Here is a 24793-nt window from a genome sequence, read left to right as displayed (position 1 = left end):
ATTCAAATCAGTGAACTTTTCACACCAAACAACTTTATAACATATGTTAGTTATCCTTTAAGTCGACATTCTATTGTAAAACGAGTAATTCAGAATCTAAATTCTGAAAAGATGAGCCACGAACAAGAACACACCTATGACCTTAAAGGAATAGTTCACCCAAAAATGTGAACTGTGTTTTCGATCCCCATTGTCTTTCATTGTACGGACAGTAACAGTTGAAACATGTTTCAAAATATATTTTGTATGCTGCACAATAAAGAAGAAAACACGAGTTTGGAACGGCATGTAAATAATGACAATAAATGCATTTAAATTTTTTGGGTGAATTATTCCTTAAAGTAAGTCTATGGTCTTATGGAAAAAGGACTGCGCTTTCATTGAATGTGCACATGTAGTGTACTTCAAACCTTAGTATATAGTAGTAACTATATTAGGGGTGGAACGGTACATGTATTCGTATTGAACCGAAACGGTACGGGCGTCACGGTTCGGTGCACGAATTTGCACGGAGAATACACGGTACGAATAAAAAAAAACCCTCTTAAATAGCGATAAATTTCGCTCTATTAGCTTTTGGTGTGACTGTGAACGCAGCAATGAACAGGCTGCGATCAAGATTGCAATGCTGGAGTGTGTGTGTGTGTGTGTGTGTGTGTGTGTGTGCGAGAGAGAGAGAGAGAGAGAGAGAGGGGCGCGATGAACAGTGTGTGTGTGTGCGAGAGAGAGAGAGAAAGGCGCGGGCGCGAATCGCGCGATCGAACAGTGTGTGTGTATATGTGTGTGTGTGTGTGTGTGTGTCAGAGGCACGGCCGATCGAACAGTGGAAACATAAAAACATACTCCGTCATTTTTTTCCTACAGGACATCATTAAACCTGCAAAGTGTTTACTTATATTTGTGTACACTCGCAATAAAACACAACTGTGCTTTTGTCACACTCTAAACTCTTGTCAAACTGTAACCTACAACTGTTAACAAAAGTTTTTAATGGTAGTATTATTTTATACGGAAATCAATTATTTATAATTCAGATGAGAATAAAGTTAGGGTTAATTAAAATGAAGGAAAACAAATATATTGATCTGAAATAGCAAATTAATTTTAAATTCATTCAGGTACAATTACCAAACATATCTCAAGGTCTTTTCATCTTTTTAATCATTTAATTAATAAACTAATTATATAAAACTACTGTCAGTGCACTACAAATAAACTGGTTCTATGCCTTTATTAATAAAACTTATTTTAAAAATACAAGGCTTAAGACATTTATAAAAAAAGCCTTCTGCATTTTTGTTTTGCTTTTCCCTCCATTGTACCGAAATCGTACCGAACCGTGACGTCTGAACCGAGGTATGAACCGAACCGTGACTTCTGTGTACCGTTCCACCCCTAAACTATATATATATATATACTTTTTTTTTTTTTAAGCGGTGGATCATTTTAACTGTAGTGAGTTATTCAATAATACATTTAAAGTTAATATATTTTAAATGTACTAAATTGCAACATCTTCATTACAAAAGTCAAGTGTAACAAATATATTTAAATACATGACATACAAGTTTCAATAGAAATCACATTCAAGTATATTTTAGTTTACCATAAATGATTGTCAGTACATTAACCAGTACACTTTTCATATTTCAGACAATAGAAGTAATTATGAATTTACGTCTAAAGAAATGAGTCAAAAAAGTAAAATAAGGCATTTTCATTCATTTGCAATTAACATGCAATTAAATGTCTTAAAAAGAGTACTTATTACAGAAATAACATACTTTTAAATAATATAATTACAGCAGGTGTGAACTAAATGTTTTAAAAGTACGCTTAAGTGTATACTACCTTTTTCACAAAGGTGATCACTTATATTCATAAAAAAGGGCATTTTTCTATACACTTCTGCTCTAGTTTTTGTACTACTCTGATTTACTCTTGAAATTCAGTACTGCAGCACTGCTGAAACTGCTTGTTTTTTTCCTCATTTGTACATCCGTTAAAATAAATTCACCATTTTACTAAAACTTTTACTTGTATTTCCTCCAGGAGTTTGTAAATGTCTGTCAGATGGTGAGAACGACACCGTGAGAGAGTGATCGTTTCACACAGAACAAAGACGGATATCTTACAGTGTGTGATCATCGCTGTCAGTTCTACTTTCACACTGTCTGATCACATCTAGTGCCCGTCAGCCTGTGCTATTCAATAGAGCCAATAGCACATCTGTTTTACACGCACAGCCTCAGTTCTTGTTCTAATTGTGCTCAAAGCATCCTTCATTTCAAGAAGGAAAGTTTGAGGCTGTCTAATTGTTTCCGCATCAGATCTGCATTCAATTTCTTTAGTTTTAAGGAAATATTTAGGGAGAGCGTGTAAATCCATAAAAAAGTGTGTGTGTGTGTGTGTGTGTGTGTTTTATGGAATCTCCGACCTGTGTCTCCCCAGCCTGTGATGTAGCAGTTCCCGATGTCCTTTGGCACTTTTTCCCTCCGCACTGGCAGGCACGCGGGCAGCACGAAACGGTTCAGCATGACGCACTCGCCCGTGACACCCCTGTGAGCTCTGTGGCCAGACACACGCACCAGTGCCAGGTCGTAGTCATTACTGTCATCATGGTAGCGTGGGTGAAGGACGATCTTTTCCACGGCGTATTCTTCCTCGTACTCTTCAGGAACCAGAGAGTGATAATCACCCACACGAACTTTATACAGCCCAGTGCTGTTACCGTATCTAAGAAAGAGCACACAACAGACCCGTAACTTACATATTGGTCAGACATCACTAATCAGCCAATAACCATGACCACTTGGTGATTACCAAAACTGAATCTATGCACAATATTTTGGTGAAAATATATATTTGTGATCGGTGAAAACACATTGGTAATCGGCTAATATTAGAGACTTTTTAATTAAGGTTACATACACTACCATTCAAAAGTTTATTTTACAAAAGATTTCTATTTGAAATTTATTTTCCATTTTCTCTTTATCAAAGAATCCTGAACAAAAAAAAGTGTATCACAGTTTCCACAAAAATATTAAGCAGCACTGTTTTCAACGTAGATAATAATAAGAAATGTTTCTTGAGCACCAGATAAGCACATTAGTATAATTTCTGAAGGATCATGTGACTGAAAATCCAGCTTTGCCATCACAGGAATAAATTACATTTTAAAATATATTCAATTAGAAAAAGTTTTATTTTAAATTGTAATAATAATTATTTCTGTTTTTACTGTATTATTTCTAAATAATACATATGCTCACCAAGGCTGCATTTTTTTTAAATCTAAATCTAAATCTGAAAAATTATTTGTGCATGCTCATTCTTTATTTTTATATTTAGAATACCTTTTCCATCATCTAATGATCACTTAAAGTTAATCTTTAAAAACACTAAAAAATTGAACAACACTCCTAATTTTTAAATCTTAAAAATGATTATCTGTTTTTCAAGATGTACAAATTGAAATGCCTAAATGCACTTAAAATGATGGATATTGGGTTTAAGTGTTTTATTTTTCATTTATTTAGGTCTTTTTATTTAGTATAGGCCATTCACATTGGCTATACTATTATAACTTGAGGCAAAAAGTTAATAATAAAATTACTAAAAAAGAGATAAGAGAGGGCATACAGACAGGACACATTCAGCAAGACTGAACAACACAACAGAACACAGTGAATCATCAAACAAGTATCCGGGACAGCACAGCAGCGTAATACATTATCACAGGATGATTTGCGACTTTTCTATGTGCCACTCAAATAAGTCCTCAAATGACAAATCCGGTCCCTTCCTCAGGAACTTCATCTCAACCAATCTTATGGTCCCAAAGCCAAACCATGTGCACTCACAAACACACACTTGCAAAACCACAGTCACGGTCGGTTGGTGAAAACAGATACATACAGGAAGTTTTCTTTTTCCATAAACCCAACACCATGACATCACACTCACAAAGGTCTTTGCATGAAACAAAAAGTTTCCTGTGCTTGCCAGTCTTTAATAGACTGTAAGGTTGTTGGTTTTTACTTATTTTTTATAATATATAATAATTATATAAAAGAAAAAAAGAAAAGTGTTAGATTAATTACAATTATTGTATTCTATTGGCAGCCACAGTTGCATTTTTCTCCTCAGGTTTATATATATATAACATAAGGGTGGGTAGAAAAAACATAGAAATGCCTATTACTTTTATAGTACATAAATATTTTCCTTATAATGTGTATAGGAGTAGGGAATAAACAGAATCAAGATCTGTTGTTTGCACTGTAGTGTGTGTGTGTGTGTGTGTGTGTGTGTGTGTGTGTGTGTGTGTGTGTGTGTGTGTGTGTGTGTGTGTGTGTGTGTGTGTGTGTGTGTGTGTGTGTTTGTGCCCTCCTGTCTGCTTGTTAGTGATTGAAACCATTGGTGTGTAACGGAAATATATGTGTGGTGCCAGAGAGAGAGACAGCAGTGTCCCGTTACACGGTCAGGTCTTTTCTGGAAAAAGGATCTGCCCTGTCCGGAATGACACTCTTGGTCTGGCAGGATCAGCACCACATTCTCAAAGTCTCTTCATGAGAGACACTCTGGAAAGGGCAGTTCGGAGCCTGACACTGTATATATTAAGCTTCTAATACTCACAATCAACATTAATCCTAACTGAAGTACTGATCTCATTTAGGTTATTATGAGGTTATTCTGTCTGAGACATAGCCAAGTGGGTAGTGCTCTGACATATTGCACTTGAACCCATATTTGAATCTGGATAATCAACCCCCAACCATTATCCCTATAGTTTGTGGTCACCTCTCCAGTGTCTTACCTTATCAAACCTATAGATGGTAGTCTATTCGAAAATGTATTTATATAAATGTTAGGGGAAAAAATATATATATTTTATATATAGACACGTGTGTGTGTGTGTGTGTGTGTATTTGATGAAAAAGGAAATCATTCTAATAATGCTGATTTGCTGCTTAAGAAACAATATTGATATTATCAATATTGAAAACAGATGTGCTGTTGTGTTTAAAGCTTCCTTACTGAATCATTTTTTTGTATTATTGTAATTTGACTAATGACTATTCTAGGCCTGGAAATTACAACTTAAACTTTTAATATAGTATGATTAAACTATTATTTTTTTAGACTTTAAGTGAGTCAATAGACTGACAGCAAAAGTCAATATAAATGTAGAAATAGGGGAAATTGGCATTTCCAAATAAATATCCAATTTCAGCTGCTACCAAATTAAAAGATCTCTATATATGGCCAATAACTGATAAAGTTCAGTACCGGTACTCTATTAATTGGTAACTCACATTTGCTCCCTAGTCTAAGACTCTGTTGAGCCGGAAGCTGGATCTGTTGACAGCTATCAAACTCTTAGTTTGAACATTATGGCAGTTCCGACATTAGGGCTTTAATGCCACGTCGGTTGTAACCCCGGAGTTTAATTAAGGTTTGCCAACAACTCGGCACACAGCATTAAAATAGTTTAGAGCTAATGTGTGTGTGTGTGTGTTTGTACATGCTATTTTTGCACAAATGTCATGTTACCCTCTGTAAACTCGGAAGTGAGAGACTAACTTTAGTCCTCTCGAGCTAAATGATCTCAAATGATTTAAAACAACTGTTATGCTGTTCTGCATGCTATTAATTGCATTCTTGAAAAAGTGTGTGTACGTGTACGAGGAAAAAGAGGGAGGGGGCCGCAAAGGTATCTAGATTTATAGCTCTGTGTAGGAGAGCGTGTAACTAGAGGAAACTTTAGCAGTAGTCTGATGTCATGGATCATATTCTGAGGGCTCAGTGCTTGGACTAGTTGATAAAAAACAGATTCAATCTTACTTAAACCACTCACACGGCCAACGTATTTCTACTGAGACCCTTTTTTTAAAATGTAACCCTAAATGGTTCAGGAAACTGCCACTAACATACATTCTTCACAGTAATGTGGAAATGCAGCACAGTCTCAGACCTGAACTGAAGACAGATCATTTACTAGACCGATCCTTATGGGAAGCAGAAAGTGTTTGTGTGGACATGTTTTTTATCGCTTTTCCTCTGGCATACTATTATTATTCTTCCTTAATGTGAACAGCTAAAATGTTTTATCCCTTTGGTGAAAATTCATCAAATGTAGCATGAAGGGTCTGTGGCTAATTGCATGTAGTGTCATTTTGGGATAGATAGGATGTATTATTGCTTAGCAACAAGCCATTGAGTTAGCAATATTCAAAACAACAGCCCTGCTACCCCGTTTGAGCTAGAGAATTTCTTATTTCACATGAGAGTAACTATCTTTAAGAGGAACAAATTTGCCTTAAAGGCTCAGTTTTGCTAAGATTTTTATTTTAATTATTGCTTTATTTTAGGAATGAATTTTATAATTTTGCCACATTGTGGATCTACAAATATAATAGTGTTAATGCAACTCTAGAGTCAAATGTGGATTATCTTTTCTATAAATACTTTTTTTTTTAATTCTTATTTTGCCTTGAGTGCTCCAAAATCCTTAAATAATGCTGAAGAAAGCACTCCATATTTCTGTAGTGTTCAGGAAGAGAGAGAAATGTTTGCATTCTAATGAGTAAAAGTAATGTAGATGAAGTTGACCACATAAATTACTTAAGCTTTACATTACATTTTAAATTTAAAAACTATGTACATATATACACTACCGTTCAAAAGTTTGGGGTCGGTACGATTTTAAATACTTTTAAAAGAATTCTCTTCTGCTAACCATGGCTGCGCTTATTTGATTAAAAATACAACAAAAATCAGTTATAGTATTAAATATTATTCCAGTGTAAATCAGCTGTTTTCTGTGTGAATATATAGTAAAGTGTAATTTATTCCTGTGATCAAAGCTGAATTTTCAGCATCACCAGTGTCAGTGTCTTCAGTGTCAAATGATCCTTCACAAATCAGTATAATATGAGGATTTGATGCTCAAGAAACATTTATTATTATTATCAATGTTGAAACAGTTGTTGGTCTGTCAGTTATACAGTTTTTTTTTTTTTTAGGATTCTTTGATGAATAGGAAGTTCAAAAGAACAGCATTTGTTTGAAATAGAATCTTTTGTAACATTATAAATGTCTTTACTGTCACTTTCAATCAAATTAAGTATTGATTTCTTTCCTCCAAAAAATAAAAATAAAATTCTCACTGACTTAAAACAAATGTAGATACTGTATATTTTTACTAGAAAACAAGGTAAAAGTTAAGGGTATATTTGATGGTTTTTTTGCAGTGTGACATCTTCACTGAATGGCGAATATTTTGATTTGGTTGCTCTGCCTTTGTTGTTGAATTTGAATTATTGGAACTATTTAACTATGTTTGTTTTGCAGCTAGAATGATTAAGAGTGTTTATTTGCAAGTCACAAATAATGATTACATAATTGGGTACAGGCTACAGAGGAAGTGTGTGAAGGAATGTTGTTTAAAATAGACAATTAGAAATATGTTTTGTTTGTATTTCAGCCTATTTGTGTTATCTAGCTGTGTGAGTCACAGTGGAAAATTGGAAGCACAAGAAAGAAGTGTGTGTACATATTTGTGTGTGCTTTATTTATGCCTTGCAGATGTGATACAGAATGAAGATATACCTGTCCATATGTATCTGTGTAAGTACCTCTTAAAGCAGTGAGCCGAGGTGAGGATCCAGCAGCTGTTTATCAAAGTGGCTCCACATACCAACCTTCCATCTGCCTGAGACCCCCGCATACGCACAGCTGCCTGCCACGGCCAGCCCCCACTACACCACACAGACACACACACAAACACTATAAATTTCCATTTTAACCGCTCTACACATTCATCTTCTCATTTCGACCACATTAACAATTATTTTCAAATGTGTCATTTGTTATGTCAAAGATGTTTGTATACATTTTGACCCTCTCTGCTTACCGTATAGAGTTTTTCCCTCCTATTATTCTCTTCTGACGGGTATGAGAGGGTCTTAGACCACACATGGAGCCCACTGCCTCTGTAATGTGAAGCAAACACATGTTTCTATAAAGCATGTATGGGTGAATCTGTTAGGAACATCTCCCTTGGTTCTATTTCACAGCAAATCAAAATACATAAATAAAAAATATATTTTGCATATGGAAAATGAAGCCTAGGAATCTTCTTGTCATTACTGTAATGTGTTTATATAATATTAATAATTTAGGTATTAAATTATTTATATAAATAACATAAACAGTATTATTTACATCATGTCAGTGTTTGTTGTACTGCCTTTATGCTTATTTAAAGAAAAATGGGTAACACTTTAGTTTAGGGTTCAATTCTCATTATTAACTAGTTGCTTATTAGCAAACATATTACTAGGATATTGGCTGTTTATTAGTACTTATAAAGCACATATTAATGCCTTATTCTCCATGACCATATTCTACATCCCTTAATCCTACCCAATACCTAAACTTTACCTTACAATAACTAAACTACCTTACTAACTATTAATAAGCAGTAATTAGGAGTTTGAGGCAAAAGTCATGGTTAATAGATAGTTAATAGTGAGAATTGGACTCTAATCTAATGTGTGACCAAAAAATGTACTATAAAAAGATTATATTTAAAAGTATCACTGAAAATAATGGGGCATTATGGTAATGAGATGCACAATATAAATTCTTTATTTTTCATCTTTTTGATTTGGGGGGTGAAATGGGACATGGGCATGTTTTTGTGCATGCATTTGTGTGTGTGTGCATACAGAACTGCTTGATGGACCTAAGAATGTAGATTAGTATAACATATAATAACACAAAAAGATGTGTGTGTAGCTTATGTGTCCTTCAGGGTTTAATGGAGAAAGCACTGCAGGCCGGATAAACTAGCGAGTTATTAGATTGATAAGAATAATAAAGCATAAATGAAGTCTAAGTGCCAGTAATCATGAGATGGCGAGCCAAACCACATCCTTTAGCGCAGACATAACACACACTCCACTCCAGCCCAAACTAGAGATCTGATCTGATAGGTTTCATCTTTCACTCTTGCTTTTAAATGGATTCAAGTATTTTTACAGGTGTGAGGATCTCTAAATCTATCATTCAAAACCACTCTCCAGGACACCACATTTACCTGTGCTTCAAAATGTACATTTTCCCTTTTTACATTTTTCCCTTTTGACCACCAATTACAATGAAGTCAGATAATTTTGTAAAGTCCAATAATGTCTGTTTATTCAATTGCAGTTCATTCAATGACGTGCCTAAAAGAAATCCTAACATGAAAATTGAGTCATAATTTACTCCCCCTCCTGTCTTTCCTAAACCATGTGATTTTTTTTTTTTTTTTTTTTTTTTTACCTGTAAGAACACAAAAGGAGATGTTAGGCCAAATGTTCACACTGCTCTTTTTAATTCAGTTAAAGTAAACACTACTTTTCTTGTACTATTATGGATTTATGTCATTTTTGAATCTTGAAACTTTTATTGTATAGAAAAGAGCTGCATCAACATTCTGGTAAACTACTCCTATAATGTTCCATGAAAGAGAGAAATTCATACAGGTTTGGGAAATAAACCTTGCCAGTATCACATACAGTACGTGAATGCTGTAGCTATGAGAGGATCAAGAAGAATGTCCCACCTTTGACCCCAGCAGAATCCTTCTGTAACCCATAGTCACAAATAACACCAGCATCTTCACTATGGCGACAGTTGTGTGTCCCAAACTGCTGTTTGATACAGTCAGTCAGAGAATTTTCCCCACCCGTACACTTTACGTTGTCAATGTGAATAGGCCCCTCGCCTTCACCAAAATACGCCATTACACGAGCTTTAGCCAGCCCACTGCAAAAGAATGACAGTAAAAGATACATTTTGTTACTTTTTTTTTCAAAACTGTTGTTATTGTTAAGTAAAACTAAATCTAAAACTATTTAAAAAATGTTTATTAAAATTGCTCATTGTCATTAATTGAAATAAAGCTGAAATAAAATATAAATATTATTTAAATAAATTAAACTTTTAAAATTAGAAATGTTTCAACAAATCAAAACCACATAACAAAACGACTATAACCTAAACTAAAATTAAAATGAAAACATAAACTATTAAAATAAATGTTAATTCAAAATATTATTAAATACTATAATAGTACATAAATAATACTAAAATACCACTGCTGTTGTGTAAAAGCTTGAGATGTGTGCTGATTGATCATAATCCTGTAGTTTGTGTTACCTACTGTACAAGCATAGTCAAACACTTTTTCAAGAGTATTCTCAATACTTTTTATACGAGTATTTTCAAGAGGGTTTCAAGAGTATTCACTTAAGAGAAACATATAGCATATCGCAAAATACATACACAGGCAAGCACAGATTATCAAACTTAACACAAGAGAAGTGTCGCCAACTCCAGCTGAGAGAACTGAGCTCATCAGATATGAGCATCAGTTACAGTGTAATAACCTGACCTCTGACCTCCCGCCCCCCACCCCCCCAGGAGGTGAGCGTGAGGGAAGGTGTTGATCACATTAGTGTGTGTAAATCTGACAGTCTTCTTAGTTTTGTAATCTGAGCTAAACAATAACACATTGCATGATTCATAACTGAACTTATAAAATCTTATTATCACTTCCAAACAAGAAAAAACAAACCATTGATGAAATGGACCAGAGCCTATTGCTAAATAAATTAATTGTGAAATAAATTTCCTATTGTGATAGAAAATGTTTCTCTTTCTGTTCTTCTGAGCATATTTGACTATTTGTGTGTCATTTGGCAACATTACAACACAAGGTTTTAGAGTCTTTATCTTAATGCTATAGCATTATGTCATAAAAATAGTGAACAGAATAGTCAGGTTATAATTCTAATACATTTTGCTAGATAATAATGTGTCAAAACATGCTAGCAATCTGCTAAAACATGCTAGTGACATGTTTTAAACATGTTAGCTAAATCTAACAAACATTCTAAATCATGCTAATGACACCAAGTTGATAAAAATGCCTAACCATCAGTGCCTAGAAATGTGGTCGGATGTGATTTCTTAGTGATCTTGTGGTCTAATTGGGTCTGTAAAGGTTTAGTAGGGACTGAACTGGTTTAATAAGGTTAATAGTCAATGGTTTAATAAGGTCAATGTAGCATGGCTCTTGTAGTCAAAAAAGAGTGTTGGATCCAAATGCAGCATGCAACTAACAAGGCACAAAGCAAACAGGATCAAAACACAGAAAGTAAACACAGAAACAATAAGAACCAGAACTCACTTCAAACTAAGGGCAAGCTCACATTATATAGGACTACAAAACTACCTGAATTCCTGTGGTGCTCACACTACACAACAAGGTAATCTGTCATTGTCTTGGCATCAGCACACATACACAACACTGACGAGGTGCACAAACTGGTCATCAAAGACATTTGACCAAGAGGCAGTCCCGATCAACAGCAAAAAAAATGCATACATTTTCTAGCATAAATTCACGCAAGTGATTATGACATTTTTCCGTTTATATTGTACCATCTGCATTGTGATCGGCTTGAAAATATCGCAGCGTCTGTGACTGGCTCAGGCTCAGATCACGTCACTGACCTGCTCATACTTAACGAACATTGCAGACTGCAACGAGCACCAATTTGGCATGATCCAGGTTGGGGTTTTTTTTGCAGACCTTGGAAATCTGTCTGCGGCAGCAAAATCCAGCCAAAAGTCGTGTAGTGTGAGCTTGCCTTAAAGGGAGAGTTCACTTTGAAATGAATTTTTGGTATGTTTTAGCTTACCTCAAGGGCATCCAAGATGTAGGTGTCTTTGTTTCCGCAGTAGTTTCAATTTTGATATTTTTAGGTCAAACCGTTCTTGTCTGTCAGTCATATAATGCAGGTCTATGGTCACCACCTCAAATAGCATGCACAGAGAAGTCCAAATTAAACATGATTTAATGACTCGTAAATGTAAGTACACATTGATGGCCTAAGACACGAAACGAGCAGTTTGTGTGAGAAAACGAACAGTATTTATATCGTTTTTACCTCTTGTAACCACAGCCACGTCCAAGTGATCTGAGGGCGCGGGCACTTCGGTCTGCGCAAGGGCCGGAAGTGATCTCTCGCGCGAGTACGTCACTCATTATTTACACAGAGATTTCGGAAGTGTTACCTTTCACTGTGAAGATCTAAACATATTTAGATATACAGGAAATCGCAATGGAAGACGATTTCGATATATCAACAGACAACGTTGAATTTGTTTTCACAACCGCGCGAGAGATCACTTCCGGCGCTTTCCGCCGCTTGCGCAGACCGAAGCGCCCGCACCCTCAGATCACTTGGACGTGGCTGTGGTTACAAGAGGTAAAAACGATATAAATACTGTTCGTTTTCTCACACAAACTGCTCGTTTCGTGTCTTAGGCCATCAATGTGTACTTACATTTACGAGTCATTAAATCATGTTTAATTTGGACTTCTCTGTGCATGCTCTTTGAGGTGGTGACCATAGACCTGCATTATATGACTGACAGACAAGAACGGTTTGACCTAAAAATATCAAAATTGAAACTACTGCGGAAACAAAGACACCTACATCTTGGATGCCCTTGAGGTAAGCTAAAACATACCAAAAATTCATTTCAAAGTGAACAATCCCTTTAAGAGTCCCCCTTATAAAGTGGATTCCAGACATTCAAACAACAAACAAGTCCAGGAGGGTGATGGAGCAGAGGTGGTACAGGGGGAAGGATAGAGGGCCAGGCCTGTGGGGTGGAAGCGTGACTGGAAACTGAGGAGGATCGGGCCCTGGCGGAGCTAGCAGAGCAGGTGGCTAGGGCTGAGCCAAAGATCACCACGGCAGAGCAGGCAGAACTGAAGAAGACCCAAGGCGGAGCAGGCAGAACTGAAGACCCCCAAGGCGGAGCAGGCGAAGCTAGAAAGCATCACGGCAGAGCAGACAGAGCTGGGGACTACCAAGGCAGAGTAGATGGAGCTTGAAACCACCATGGTGGTACAGGTGGAACTGGAGACCACCACAGCAGATCAAGCAGAACTGGAGAACACTATGGCAGATCAGGCTAGCGAGCACCATGGCAAAGCAGGCAGAACAGGAACAGAGAGCACAGAGAGTTCAGAGAACGCCTCCCCGGCTGTCCCGGGGCAGACAAAAAGTTAAAAGATGGCGTCCTTGGGTGTTACCAGACAGGCAGAGAGTTCCACCGGACATGGGACCACTGGACTTGCAGCACTGGAACCACTAAATTTGGGACCACCGGATTTGGAAGTGCTTTAGAGCACCGGACTTGAGACCACCAGACTTGGAAGCGCTGAGATCCGTGGTCGGGCAAGCTCTGCGACCACTGGAGCTTGAGACACATAGCCACAGCAAAAAAGTGTTTAGGGGAAGGGTTTTCCTCGACCTCGCCCACAGTGAAGGGGGATCCACTTAAATGGATTAAACCTTGAGGACCATCACGGATAAATGTTGATTGGAAGTGGTTATTTAGTCCATAACTAAAGTCAATAAGTGCAAATTCCGGGAAGTAAGTGAGATTTGCAATGTCCAAAAACTCTCTGTTGTGGTCCTCGAGAGACCGTGTCCATTGGTGGAGATTAATCTTACTGCTGGATGCGCACAATACATCCATGAAGGACAACCCCAGACAAAGCACATGAGAAACACTGGGGTATGAAGACACAAAGTAGCAGGGCTGTGTAACATATATAGTAAATTTTGGTATTGTGTCCCGTTCCTGTTCCTGACCGTGTTTTCCTATACTGGTTTGTTGACTCAGTTACACAGGTATTCCTTGTTACGTCAGTTATCTTTATGTGTACAGTATATTAGCCCTCAGTTCATTCAGTTCTTTGTTCCGTATTGTCAATGTTATGGGTGAGCCATCGCCCTGGAGCCTGAGCCTCGCAAGATGTCTGACCAGGTGTGTCAAAACCGTGCATCGCCGTGGGAATGCTCATGGAGCCCCACCCACACTGCTGTCACTGAGGGTGTACTGCCGCTGGCCTCTGTGTTTTACGCTTGTTTGAAGAGGATGTTACCCTGTCTCTCATGTTCCCACTGGTGCCGTCCAGTTCCAGTTCTCCTGTGTCTACGCTGGTCCAGCCCAGCTCCAAGTCTCCTGCGTCTCCTATGATACCTCCCAGGCTCCCTCTCCCAACTCAACTTCAGCCGGTTCCTCTGCCCAGTCTCTGCTGTCTCCCATCAGTCCCTCAGATCCTCCACCTCCCCTCTGTGGCGTGGCATGGATCCACCTTGGGCCTTCTGCCATTCAGCTCCTCCTGGAAGAAGGTTTTCCCTGGCTCCGCCTCCAGCCACTGATCCCATCACTCCACCTCTGCACGTCGTCCACTCTTCCGATTTGGCTCCTCCCTCAGCTCCACCTGGGACCAACGGATTTACGCCTCCACCGGGCTCCCTCGATCCACCTTGGTCAAGCGTCGCCTTGTCTGCACCACAGACTTGCAGGCTGTCCGCTGCACTCCCTCTCTCCACCCCTACGTCTCCGTCTGGCTTCACCCTCCCTCAACGACACCATGGACCTCCTTTCTGGCTGGACTCAGGGTTTACGCCGGACTCCCCCTGCTCCTCTCTCCACCTTGGCTCCTTCCATCATCTTTACCACCCTGGTTTCTCCATTGGTCGTCAGTGTTATGCGTGGCTTTGTTCTACCAACATTCTCCTGAGTTTTGTGGATTAAAATAAAGACTGTTTTTGTTTACAACTCCTTCGTTGTGCACTTTGTCCAGCCACAGTTGCTGACAGGCTGGAACAATGAACAGATGCAGGCAATGAGTAGCCATGGTAAAAGACGAGGGTAACTATGGAAACTAACAAGGCACAAAGCAAACAGGTATTACGCCTGTTTCACACATACTCCGTTTGCAGTGCGTATGCGGTGCGTATTTTTTCCGGTGCCCATGTTACCAGTTTTGAGCGTTCACACTGCACGCGGATGCAGTCCGGCAATGCATTCCAGGAGTTGTGCGTCTGCGGAGTCTATTTTTGCTGTGCTGCATGCGCTGAATTAAAGTGACAGTGCATGTTCGTGGTCAAAATGAACACAGATTGACATGAAAATGTAGTTATCTCACCATAAATGCATTTAATTAAATTATTTGTCAATACATTTTTCACAGTCTTTTTACTTTAAGCAAAGAAAAGCAAAACACACTTACCATGAGTATCAAAAATAACTAATGCGTTTTTTATTGTAAAAAACACTGCACAGTTTGTTATAATATGTGTGGGCAAGAGCATTGCATCTATGCAGAAAGTGATAATCACATGACAGGCTGGTTTACCAAGAATTACACGGAACAAGAAGGCTGCACAATGGATAACACTGGTTTTTGAAGTGGAGAAACAAAGTTCTGTACAACCCGTGGGACTTTTTATTTGAAGATTGCAATGCTAAAGAAAAAGCATGATCGTCAGCTATTTTTGTCAATTGTAAGTTTTGATTTCATTTTGGGATTTTAACATATGAAAAGTATGTTTAAGTGTTTTTGCCACTTGCTTGAGCAAATTAATATAAAAATCTATATAGAAGTAATGCGTTGAATAATACGTTGTTTAAAGTGTCATGAAAACCCACCCCCACCCCACCCCATGTTTAGAGCACTAGAGTATATGAAATGTGTCCATAAAAACTTGAAACAGGCTCGCTGCAGTCTGTATGATATGATCCGCGTTGCGAGCGTTGTTAAACTCATCGCAGCACTCCGCGCAGAAACCGTTTTAATGCGCATGTTAAACATGTTGTTACAGTCATATTTACAGTCAAAGCACATGAGCGTGTGCTGCTCCTGCATCGCATACGTACTGCAACACGCACCGCATACGAGATGCAAACGGAGTATGTTTGAAACAGGCGTTAAACACAGGAAGTGAACAGAAACAATAGGAACTCACTTTAAACTAAGAGTCACTAAAACACAAGACAGCAATCATGACAAATAGGTCTAAAATGGTTTTCCTTTATTCATCAGAATTTTTATTGTGACTATAAAACCTTCACACTTAAAATTTCTCAAGCCAACTTCAAAGTTTATCATCAAACCTGTCTTCTTTAGTTTGAGTTTACTGCTTTAGTGTGTGTATTTGAGTGTGGGTGCAAAAAAAATCACATTAATAGCATTTAGATTTGCTTACACACTGCATTCATTGTCTATGTCATGATTAAATTATTATACATTTATTTTACCATGTCATGGTAATGACATGAAATGACTGAACATACAAGGCTGTTCAGATTACACTAACATGTTGATTTCACCTGTAACCTAGCTGTCTGCACACCACCTCTGCATCACGATCCGTCCATCCGTCATCACAAACCGTCCCCCACTGGCCACCCACCAGGATCTCGACACGCCCCTCTCTCTCATTCTCTCCACCCACCAGTCTCACAGGTAGACCTGACAGATAAAACAAAATACATGAATGCACACACGCTGCATTCCGCTTTGATCAGCAGGTTGTAGTATAGTGGTTCAGCATCTAGACGGATCTGATTGGCTGTAGGTTCAAGCTAGCAGTTGACTGCTAATAGGCAATAACATTTTAGATATACATATACCTTATATGCTCTGTATAATGAAGTTTAAAGTGATTGTTCACCCAAAAATTACAATTTAGTGTCACTAACGTTCATGTCTTTGCAAATCTGGATGCATTCACATAAGAATACATTTTGAATAATGTTGGTAAATAAACAGTTTTGGTTATTGACTTCCAGTGTATGGACAAAAAAAAGCAGACATTTCTTTGACTTTCAGACATGACTTTCTTTCTTCTGTGGAGCACAAAAGATGAGAGGAAGAATAGAGGAAATGAGGGAGGCTATGGAAAGACATCTTATGTCCACATATATGAGTTTGTATGTGTGTGTTACACAGTAAGAGACACCATAAAAAAACACCTGGTGCTGAAGGGAGAGTTTTAGGTTTCCATTCATGAAACATCTGCCTCCACTTACACATTACACAGAGGCAGACATACACATAAACGCAATCAATCATCAGCTACTGGCCCATCAGCAATATCAGCGGCACTCTCCGTTCAAGAAAAAGAAAAAATTACTTACTAACCATACATTCTTACACATTTGCACCCCAAATTAATAGGAATTTAACAGCAAATTTGTTTGTAAAGCTGTTAGTTCTGACTCAAAAGTCTGATTGGACAATTACGCATACTTATGACTGCTCAATAGCAGAATTCCATATTAATGTGCCAAGTTGCTTTATTGTGTGACAATCATACACAGCCTACAGGCTTGGATTATTTTGGATTTAGTGTTTGATTATTATTTTTATCACTTTACAATAACTTGTGTGCAAGTTCTTATGGTTTGTCACTCTACTACATATTCTATATGTCAGTGTAACGTTCTATACATTACAAGAACATACAGCTTTATGAACATCTGCATTACTAATCATTCCTAAAACATGAAGTTCATTTCTCACAGTCATGTCTCATTTGTCAGCCGCTATTCAAGTACCTTTTTTATTAAATCAAATATACTTCATAAAGCCTTCAGCACCAGCAGCACGCACACACATACAATAACATACGATAATGATCCCTGCTAAAATTGTTTTTTCAGATGGTCTCTACTTTTCATCAGCTCCGTCTATGAGATGTCGTAAAAAACACTCCAAAAAAACCCCACAAAGGCACACTCAGAGGGGTTTTATTTATTTGGACACATCCAAATACCGTGTTTCTGCTGAGTGCATGTCGAGAGTGAGAACTTGAGTGTTTATGTATATATTGGTCATCTTTCATCAGTATAGAAGGTTTTCTGGAGTGTGAGTAAGATAGATAGAGACAAAGATGTGATGTAGAGTAATAATTCATGTTAAAATGAATCACAATAGCAGCAAAACTGACATCACTTTCTGCAGAATGCATTTAAGCATGTGTTAAACGGAGCTGAGAGTGTTACTATTGAGATGAATGACTTAAAAAAAGACGGGTGTTCCGGTTCTGTGGAAATATGTGGAAATTCTGTCTTGTGGGCACAGATTCCATGTGAACCCTTATGGATTCCATGTGGCTCAAAGGCAAATGGGAACTAAATTTAAGTTCATTCAGAGAGAAAGAGACATTATTCAAGCCCTGAGAGTTTCCCAGTCACACTCACCACATTTTCATAGAGCCATCAACTTCATTGACAGGAAGCTGTGTGTGTGTGTGTGTGTGTGTGCGTGTGTGCGTGTGTGTGTGTGTGTGTGTGTGTGTGTGTGTGTGTGTGTGTGTGTGTGTGTGTGTGTGTGTGTGTGTGTGTGTGTGTGTGTGTGTGTGTGTGTGTGTGTGTGTGTGTGTGTGTGTGTGTGTGTGTGTGTGTGTGTGTGTGTGTGTGTGTGCACGTGTGTGTGTATGATGTAAAATGAATTCAAGAAGAAAATTACTAAGCAATGCTTAGGGTACTAGTAATACAAAAAAGTTAATCTTACAAAAACTCTTTTACTTTTATTTTAAATATCTTTGTGTAAGTCAATAGTAATTAAAATGAACACAAACACAAAAGAAGTATATCGCATGCGCCCATTTAGGTTTATGCACTTTAGTTCCCTTTCGAGGGAACTCGCGCTGCGTCGATGATGCTTTAGGAACGCATCTGCGTGGTTGCGTCTGAAGCACGTGTCAACTAGTCCAATGGCAAGGTAGAACGACACTGGCGGGTGACGTCACAACCAGGAAAGCATAAAAGCACATCCGGAATGATCGGCGTTATCTTCTGTGCCTCAGCAAGCACTCTATGTTCATACTGTTTGTCTTATTTATCGCTGTCTGTCCCAAAATAGTACAACTCAATATATATATAAAAGAATGGTGAGCAAACAAACATTTAAATCGAGTGCTTCTCCCTGCCCTCGTTTCATTGTGGCTGGGGATAAACACGAGATGCGTGTTATTTGTTTGGGAGCGGAGCATGCTCTGTCAGCCTTCGAGGGGCCTGACTGTGAGCATTGTGAGAGGCTGCCGCTTCCCACGCTCCGCTCTCGCCTGACACTCTTTGAGAAGAGTCTTCAGCTTCGCATTCCCTGCGGTTCTGGCACCGAAGATGAGATTGTGGGGTTCGCAAATGGATTTCTCGGAGGGGTTTGAGACGGGCCCTGCCCTTTCTCAGCCTTTACCTGGGGGATCCAGCGCTCTCTCTCCGGGATCGGAAGCCCACGGTGATCGGTGCTGCAGCTGTCCAGTTCTGAGGAAGTGGACGTGCTGAGCATCGAGACATGGATAGAGGATTCGCCATCTCTTTCCCCTGCATATGAGGAGCTGGTGTAGGTAGTTTCTTGCACTATGTCTGAGTTGAACATTGGTTGGCCAGCCAAGAAACAGGGCGCTCGACCTAAAAGCAAATTGGACGAGCACTTTCTAACACCAAACAAAGTACCTCCATCACGGGGCCTTCTGTTTTTTCCCAATCTCCACAAAGAAATATCGAGGTTGTGGAATAAATCATACTCTGCACGCTTGTTTAGTCCTCAAGTACATGTCTACTTTGATATCAAGGGACTAAAACAGAATGGTGATAGGGTGATGCCGAAGGTGGAACAGACGCTTGCAAACCACCTGTCCCCTAGTTCGGCATTGTCCCTGAAGGCCCAGACGCTACCCACTAAGCCCCTAAAAACAACATCTGTGGGTAAAGCGTTAGTGGGTAAAGCGTACACGGCAGCAGGCCAGGCTGGTACATGTCTGCACACCATGTCTATACTAGAGGCTGACCTGCTGAGGCACCTGGACGATAGTGAGGGGGTAGGGGCTGACACGGTTTGAGAACCCTGACCTGGTGACCCTCCTTGACGGCTCTCCCCTGGAGATCTGGGGCCGTATTCACAAAGAATTTTATCTTACCACTAGGAGTACTCCTAAATCGCACTAAAATATTTTAGCTAGGAGTTTTCTCTTAAAAGTTATTCACAGCGCCTTTCAGACCTACTCTTAGTAAGGAAAAATGACAACTCCTAAACTAAGAGTGAGTCTTCGTTGCTATGGATGACGTCACTTCTCATGCACGAGCTTCCTCGCAATGATCACGGTGATTGGTTGTTAGATGACAGGGCCATCATGCGGAGCATAACACAGATGCAACAAATCATGGAATTACGACATCTAAATATATCTGTGTCCTACACAAAATAATAATAGTAATGTCATCGAAATGCATATATAATGACATGTTTCTGCAGGCCCCAGTGAAGTGTAATTCTTAAAAGGCAGAGAGAGAGAAAAGTCGCGAATTAAAATAAATTAAATCAAGGTAGCCTAATACCCTAATGAAAACCTCCACTTGCCTAATAATGAAAAACAACACTTGCATTAACACTTGCTTGGTTAATTGACATCCTATTAGCCTAAATAGACTACTTAAAGCAAGGAAATGTTGCTCTTATTGAAGTAATGTAATAGTTGAATGACAGAGGATTATAAAGTCGCCAAAACGTAAAAGAAAGCCCAACTGGACGCAGGATCAGTTACTGCTGCTGGCCGAGTTGGTGCTAAAATAGATAAATAAATAAATAAAAAATAAAAAAAACATAAAAGTGAAATTCGGCACTGGGATATCAAGCAAAACTAAGCGTGAGAATGAGAGAGGATTTGTTTGCAGATCAATGCAGCATTCCCGCTTGTGTCGCGGACCCCGGACGACTGCGAGAGGCGGTGGTATGCGCTACAATCCTTTGTGAATAGGTCTTAGTGAGTTAGGAGTCCTCTCGACTTCTTTTAAGCTGTCCCAGACTTAGGTGCTACTTTTAGGGCTAAAATGCTTCGTGAATTACTCTTAGTGAAAAAAATTAGGAGTCCTAAAGTTAGGAGTGACACGCCCATTATTTTTAGGAGTTGCTAACTCCTAGAGCTACTTTTAGCTTTAAAATTCTTTGTGAATACGGCCCCTGGTCAGGAGGGACCTTCTATCTCAAGCAGGAGGAGTGATCCTTCTCCCCGCCCAGAGATATGGAACCTGTGGGTTTGCCCTCCAGTTACCTGCCCAGATGGTTCAGTACTAGAGTTCCTCCAAGATCATTTTTCTGCAGGACTATCCTCGTCCACACTGAAAGTGTATGTGGCGGCCATAGCTGCTTACCACGTCCCTTTGGGTGGTGTATCTGTGGAGAGAAACCATTTGATAACACGTTTCCTTCGTGGCACTTTGAGGCTAAGGCCTGTAATTTATACCAGAGTTCCAGCTTGGGACCTGGCTGTTGTACTAGAAGGCTTATCTGCGGCTCCCTTCCAGCCCTTTGATGCGGTTCCAGAGAAGTTTCTGACCTTAAAAACATTTTAAAATGAACATTGTTCATTTTAGCCATCTCTTCACTACAGAGAGTCAAGCCATTCCTTTCCCCTAAGACAGGCTATTTTCTGAAGGTGCCGACCAACGTACTGTGGCCTATGGTTTTGCAGGCATTCTGCCCTCCTTTCAGAAATCATGTCCAGCAAAAGCTAAACCTTGTTTGTCCAGTTAGAGCGCTGGATACTTATGTCCACAGAGCTGCCCTGTGGAGGAAATCTGATCAGCTGTTTGTCTGCTTTGGATCACCTAAAAAGGGGCTCCCTGCGTCCAAACAGACAGTCAAGCAAGTGGATAGTTGAGGCTATTTCTCTTGCTTATGAAGCTTCTGGACAGCCGTCACCTTTGGCTGTCAGAGCTCATTCTACCACGAGTATGGCGGCCACCAAGGCCTTAATTTCAGGGGTCTCCCTTCAAGACGCCTGTGATGCAGCGGGCTGGCTCTCTCCGCTCACTTTCGTAAGGTTTTAGAACTTGGACCTGGATGCTGCTCCAGGTTCACAGGTCCTTATGTCGTAGTTGTGCTCTCACACGACAGGTACTTGTGAGCATGGCGTTTGGGCATTATCGTTCCCAGAGCGTCATCGACACAGTGCGAGTTCCCTTCTCAGGGAACTATGGTTACAGTCGTAACCTGAGACGTTTTGTTTGTATGAACTGTAAAAAATAAATAAATAAATTCTTACACTTCCCAAATGATGAGACAACGTTTTTAATGTTGTCAATTCAAATACTGTACATTGGACAAATAAACAATAATTAACATATTAAATTTTTGCGGGTTTGCGTATTATGCTGAGTTTGCATTTCACTGTTTTTATACATTTTGAGGAATACTGAAACAAGTTTTTTTTTGTGCGAAAAAAAAGTGAGATGAATAAACACATGCTCCCATTATTGTAGTCTAGAACTACAATAACCATCATGTTTACACAGCACACACAACACCTCTGCACCTTACTCCAGATATCTCTCACCATGGGGACAGGAGAGGTGTCACTCAATAAATGAGAAAACAAAGAAACTTGCGTTACTTATTTGAAAAAGTAATTTAGATATTTTGTTGTAAATTTAAAAGTAATGTGTTACTTTACTAGTTACTTGCAAAAGTAATCTGATTACACAACTCACGTTACTTGTAATGTGTTACCCCCAACACTGTATATATGAATGCTGAAATGTGTGTTTAATAAGAATACAAAAAAACAGAGACTTATTATACACAAACAAAAACACACTCATCTGAATTCCTGTGTGAGTAAGACGAATTTAACAGGAGATCTCCTCTATAGTGAGTCTCTTGAAAGCATCAGCTGCTCTGCCCAAAGTCAATAAATCAGCTAGAGAGTGCAGGAAAAAGGGCCGCAGCAGGCATTTATACACAAACAATAGTATCTAGTGTGTGTATACGTGAGTGTGTAAGTGACACACTCCTCACCGTTTCCCAATTCCGGTGTTGTCACTCATTCTGTTATTCACACTCTGACTGGCCTGCTGCCCATAAAGATCTATTACACACACATTCTCTTTCTCTCTCTGCTGCATTTTACAAAAGGGCTCTGGGATAGAGGGGAAAAGTTGGAATCAAACTGAGATAGAGAAAAGCTGCAAAGTAATGTGAAAGTAACGTTACGTCTGGATATTTTATTCACAGTGATATTTTATTCACGTGAATGATACACTCTCTGCAAAATAATAATTTAGTTACCTTGTGTCTTAAATGAATGTAAATTAAGGCAGGAAAAATGTGGTCTTGCAGTGTAAATGCATCACTATAGATCTGTCCCAATCTGTTATTTTGTAAATATGAATCAAACAACAAATTGACGAGACAAAGATATGTTATGCTCCTAAAAATTTGTTCTACCATTCAAATTTATTTGTCCTTGTTATTAAAATTTCTTAAATAATTTCTTGAAAAACATTTAATTAATTAAAGATTAATTAATTCATAAATTAAATTAATTAAATTATTTGATTAAATACAATTGTTTATTTAATTTGTTATATTAAATTAACTTTAGTAATTTTTTTAACCTAGAGTTATAATCATGAAAATCAAGTGAATTCTGACATCTGGAAGTGTAGGAGTGTTTTCCATATGTATGTGTGTAATTGTGTGTCTGTCTGGATCAGGTAAAATCATCAGCTCTTTATGAAGCTCAGCAGGAGTCAGACATGATAAGTCTAGTGGCAGCTGTACTTGTTAAACGTCTGACTTCATGTCCCCTGACCATTAGCAGTACTTGTTCAATCTGTCTTGAGCTGGCTAATACATTATGCTGAATCAAAGAGTTCTGAGATATTAGAGAGATACTAAAGATCTTTCAGATCATAACTGTCTGTGTGGATTTTGCATACATATATATTCAGTAGTGAGTGTAATGTAACATTCACTGTAAAACGTAATTCAGGGAACCTTTTACCACAACTTAAATGCATGGTTGCAAGCTTAAAATTCTAATTTATTGATTTACTTAAACCTTTTAAGTTGCAAACATTATTTTATTGAGTTCTGTTGACATAATGTTGATCATTACATTAAATTAATATTGTGTGTAATTTAAACTCAAATTTCTACATTAATTGTTTTTTTTTTAAACGTAAGTTGTAGTTACTTAAGGAAATTGCCTTGATAATGCCAATTTGGGTAGTAGATTTCTAGTTCCCAGCATGCTTTGCATAGGACTGGATAAGGAGAATAAATGTTGAGATTAAGTATTATTTTATTTGTTTTTAGAGAACACCTGTTAGTGTTTAATATTGTTATGTTTGACATTTAAAAGAGTTTCTGTAATTTCTGTATATTTTTTGTGGTTACCATTGTGCTGATGAATAGACTGCATGGAGTTAAACACTACATTAACTCTATAAGCAATGACAGTGATAATGCCAGTGACAAATAATATCTTGTTCATTAAACATACATGCTAAATAAGTTACATTAAGCATGTGCTATAATAGCTGTGGATTGTAACTGAAATGGATTCAAAACTAATTGATTCCAGGGCTACAACTCAAGTAGTTGCAGCGACTTAATATTTTTGTAATGTTACAAATTACATTTAACACAATATAATTTGTTGGTTGAACATAATTTCATTTGAAGTTGTCATAACTCAAAAAATTTATTTTAACCAAACACATTATTTTTTAGAGTGTTCTGCTGAAAGAAATTATAACTATTGAAGCTTAGTTTAAATAACATTAATCTATCTGTAATTAATGTTATATATAGATAATATAAACTAGACAGAAGTTTGAAATAATAACAAATGTTTTTGAAAGAAGTGTCCTCTGTTCACCAAGGCTGCATATATTTGATTTAAAATACAGTAAAAACAGTAATATTGTGAAATATTACTACAATTTAAAATAACTGTTCTCTATTTTAATATATTTTAAAATGGTAATGGCAATGCTGCATTTTAAGCACCCATTACTCAAGTCTTCAGGGTCACATGCTGATTTAGTCCCTGAAATTAAGAAACGTCTG

General features: G+C 38.2%; 1 protein-coding gene across 1 annotated transcript in view; it reads right to left on the bottom strand.

The window, feature by feature from the left end:
• The window catches only part of prss12 (serine protease 12), a 43847-nt gene that overhangs the window by 2810 nt on the left and 16244 nt on the right, over positions 1 to 24793 (bottom strand). The window contains exons 8-12 of the mRNA XM_056256894.1: positions 16264 to 16405; positions 9620 to 9822; positions 7922 to 8000; positions 7644 to 7766; positions 2438 to 2736 (exon numbers count right to left, since the gene is read on the bottom strand). Coding sequence (XP_056112869.1) covers positions 2438 to 2736; positions 7644 to 7766; positions 7922 to 8000; positions 9620 to 9822; positions 16264 to 16405 — 846 coding nt within the window. The remainder of the gene's footprint in view (positions 1 to 2437; positions 2737 to 7643; positions 7767 to 7921; positions 8001 to 9619; positions 9823 to 16263; positions 16406 to 24793) is intronic.

Source organism: Rhinichthys klamathensis, unplaced genomic scaffold (genome assembly GCF_029890125.1).
Source record: "Rhinichthys klamathensis goyatoka isolate OS25496 unplaced genomic scaffold, OSU_Roscu_1.1 h1tg000133l_1, whole genome shotgun sequence".
Classification (NCBI taxonomy): Eukaryota; Metazoa; Chordata; class Actinopteri; order Cypriniformes; family Leuciscidae; genus Rhinichthys; species Rhinichthys klamathensis.
This window is presented reverse-complemented; position numbering and strand designations above follow the sequence as displayed.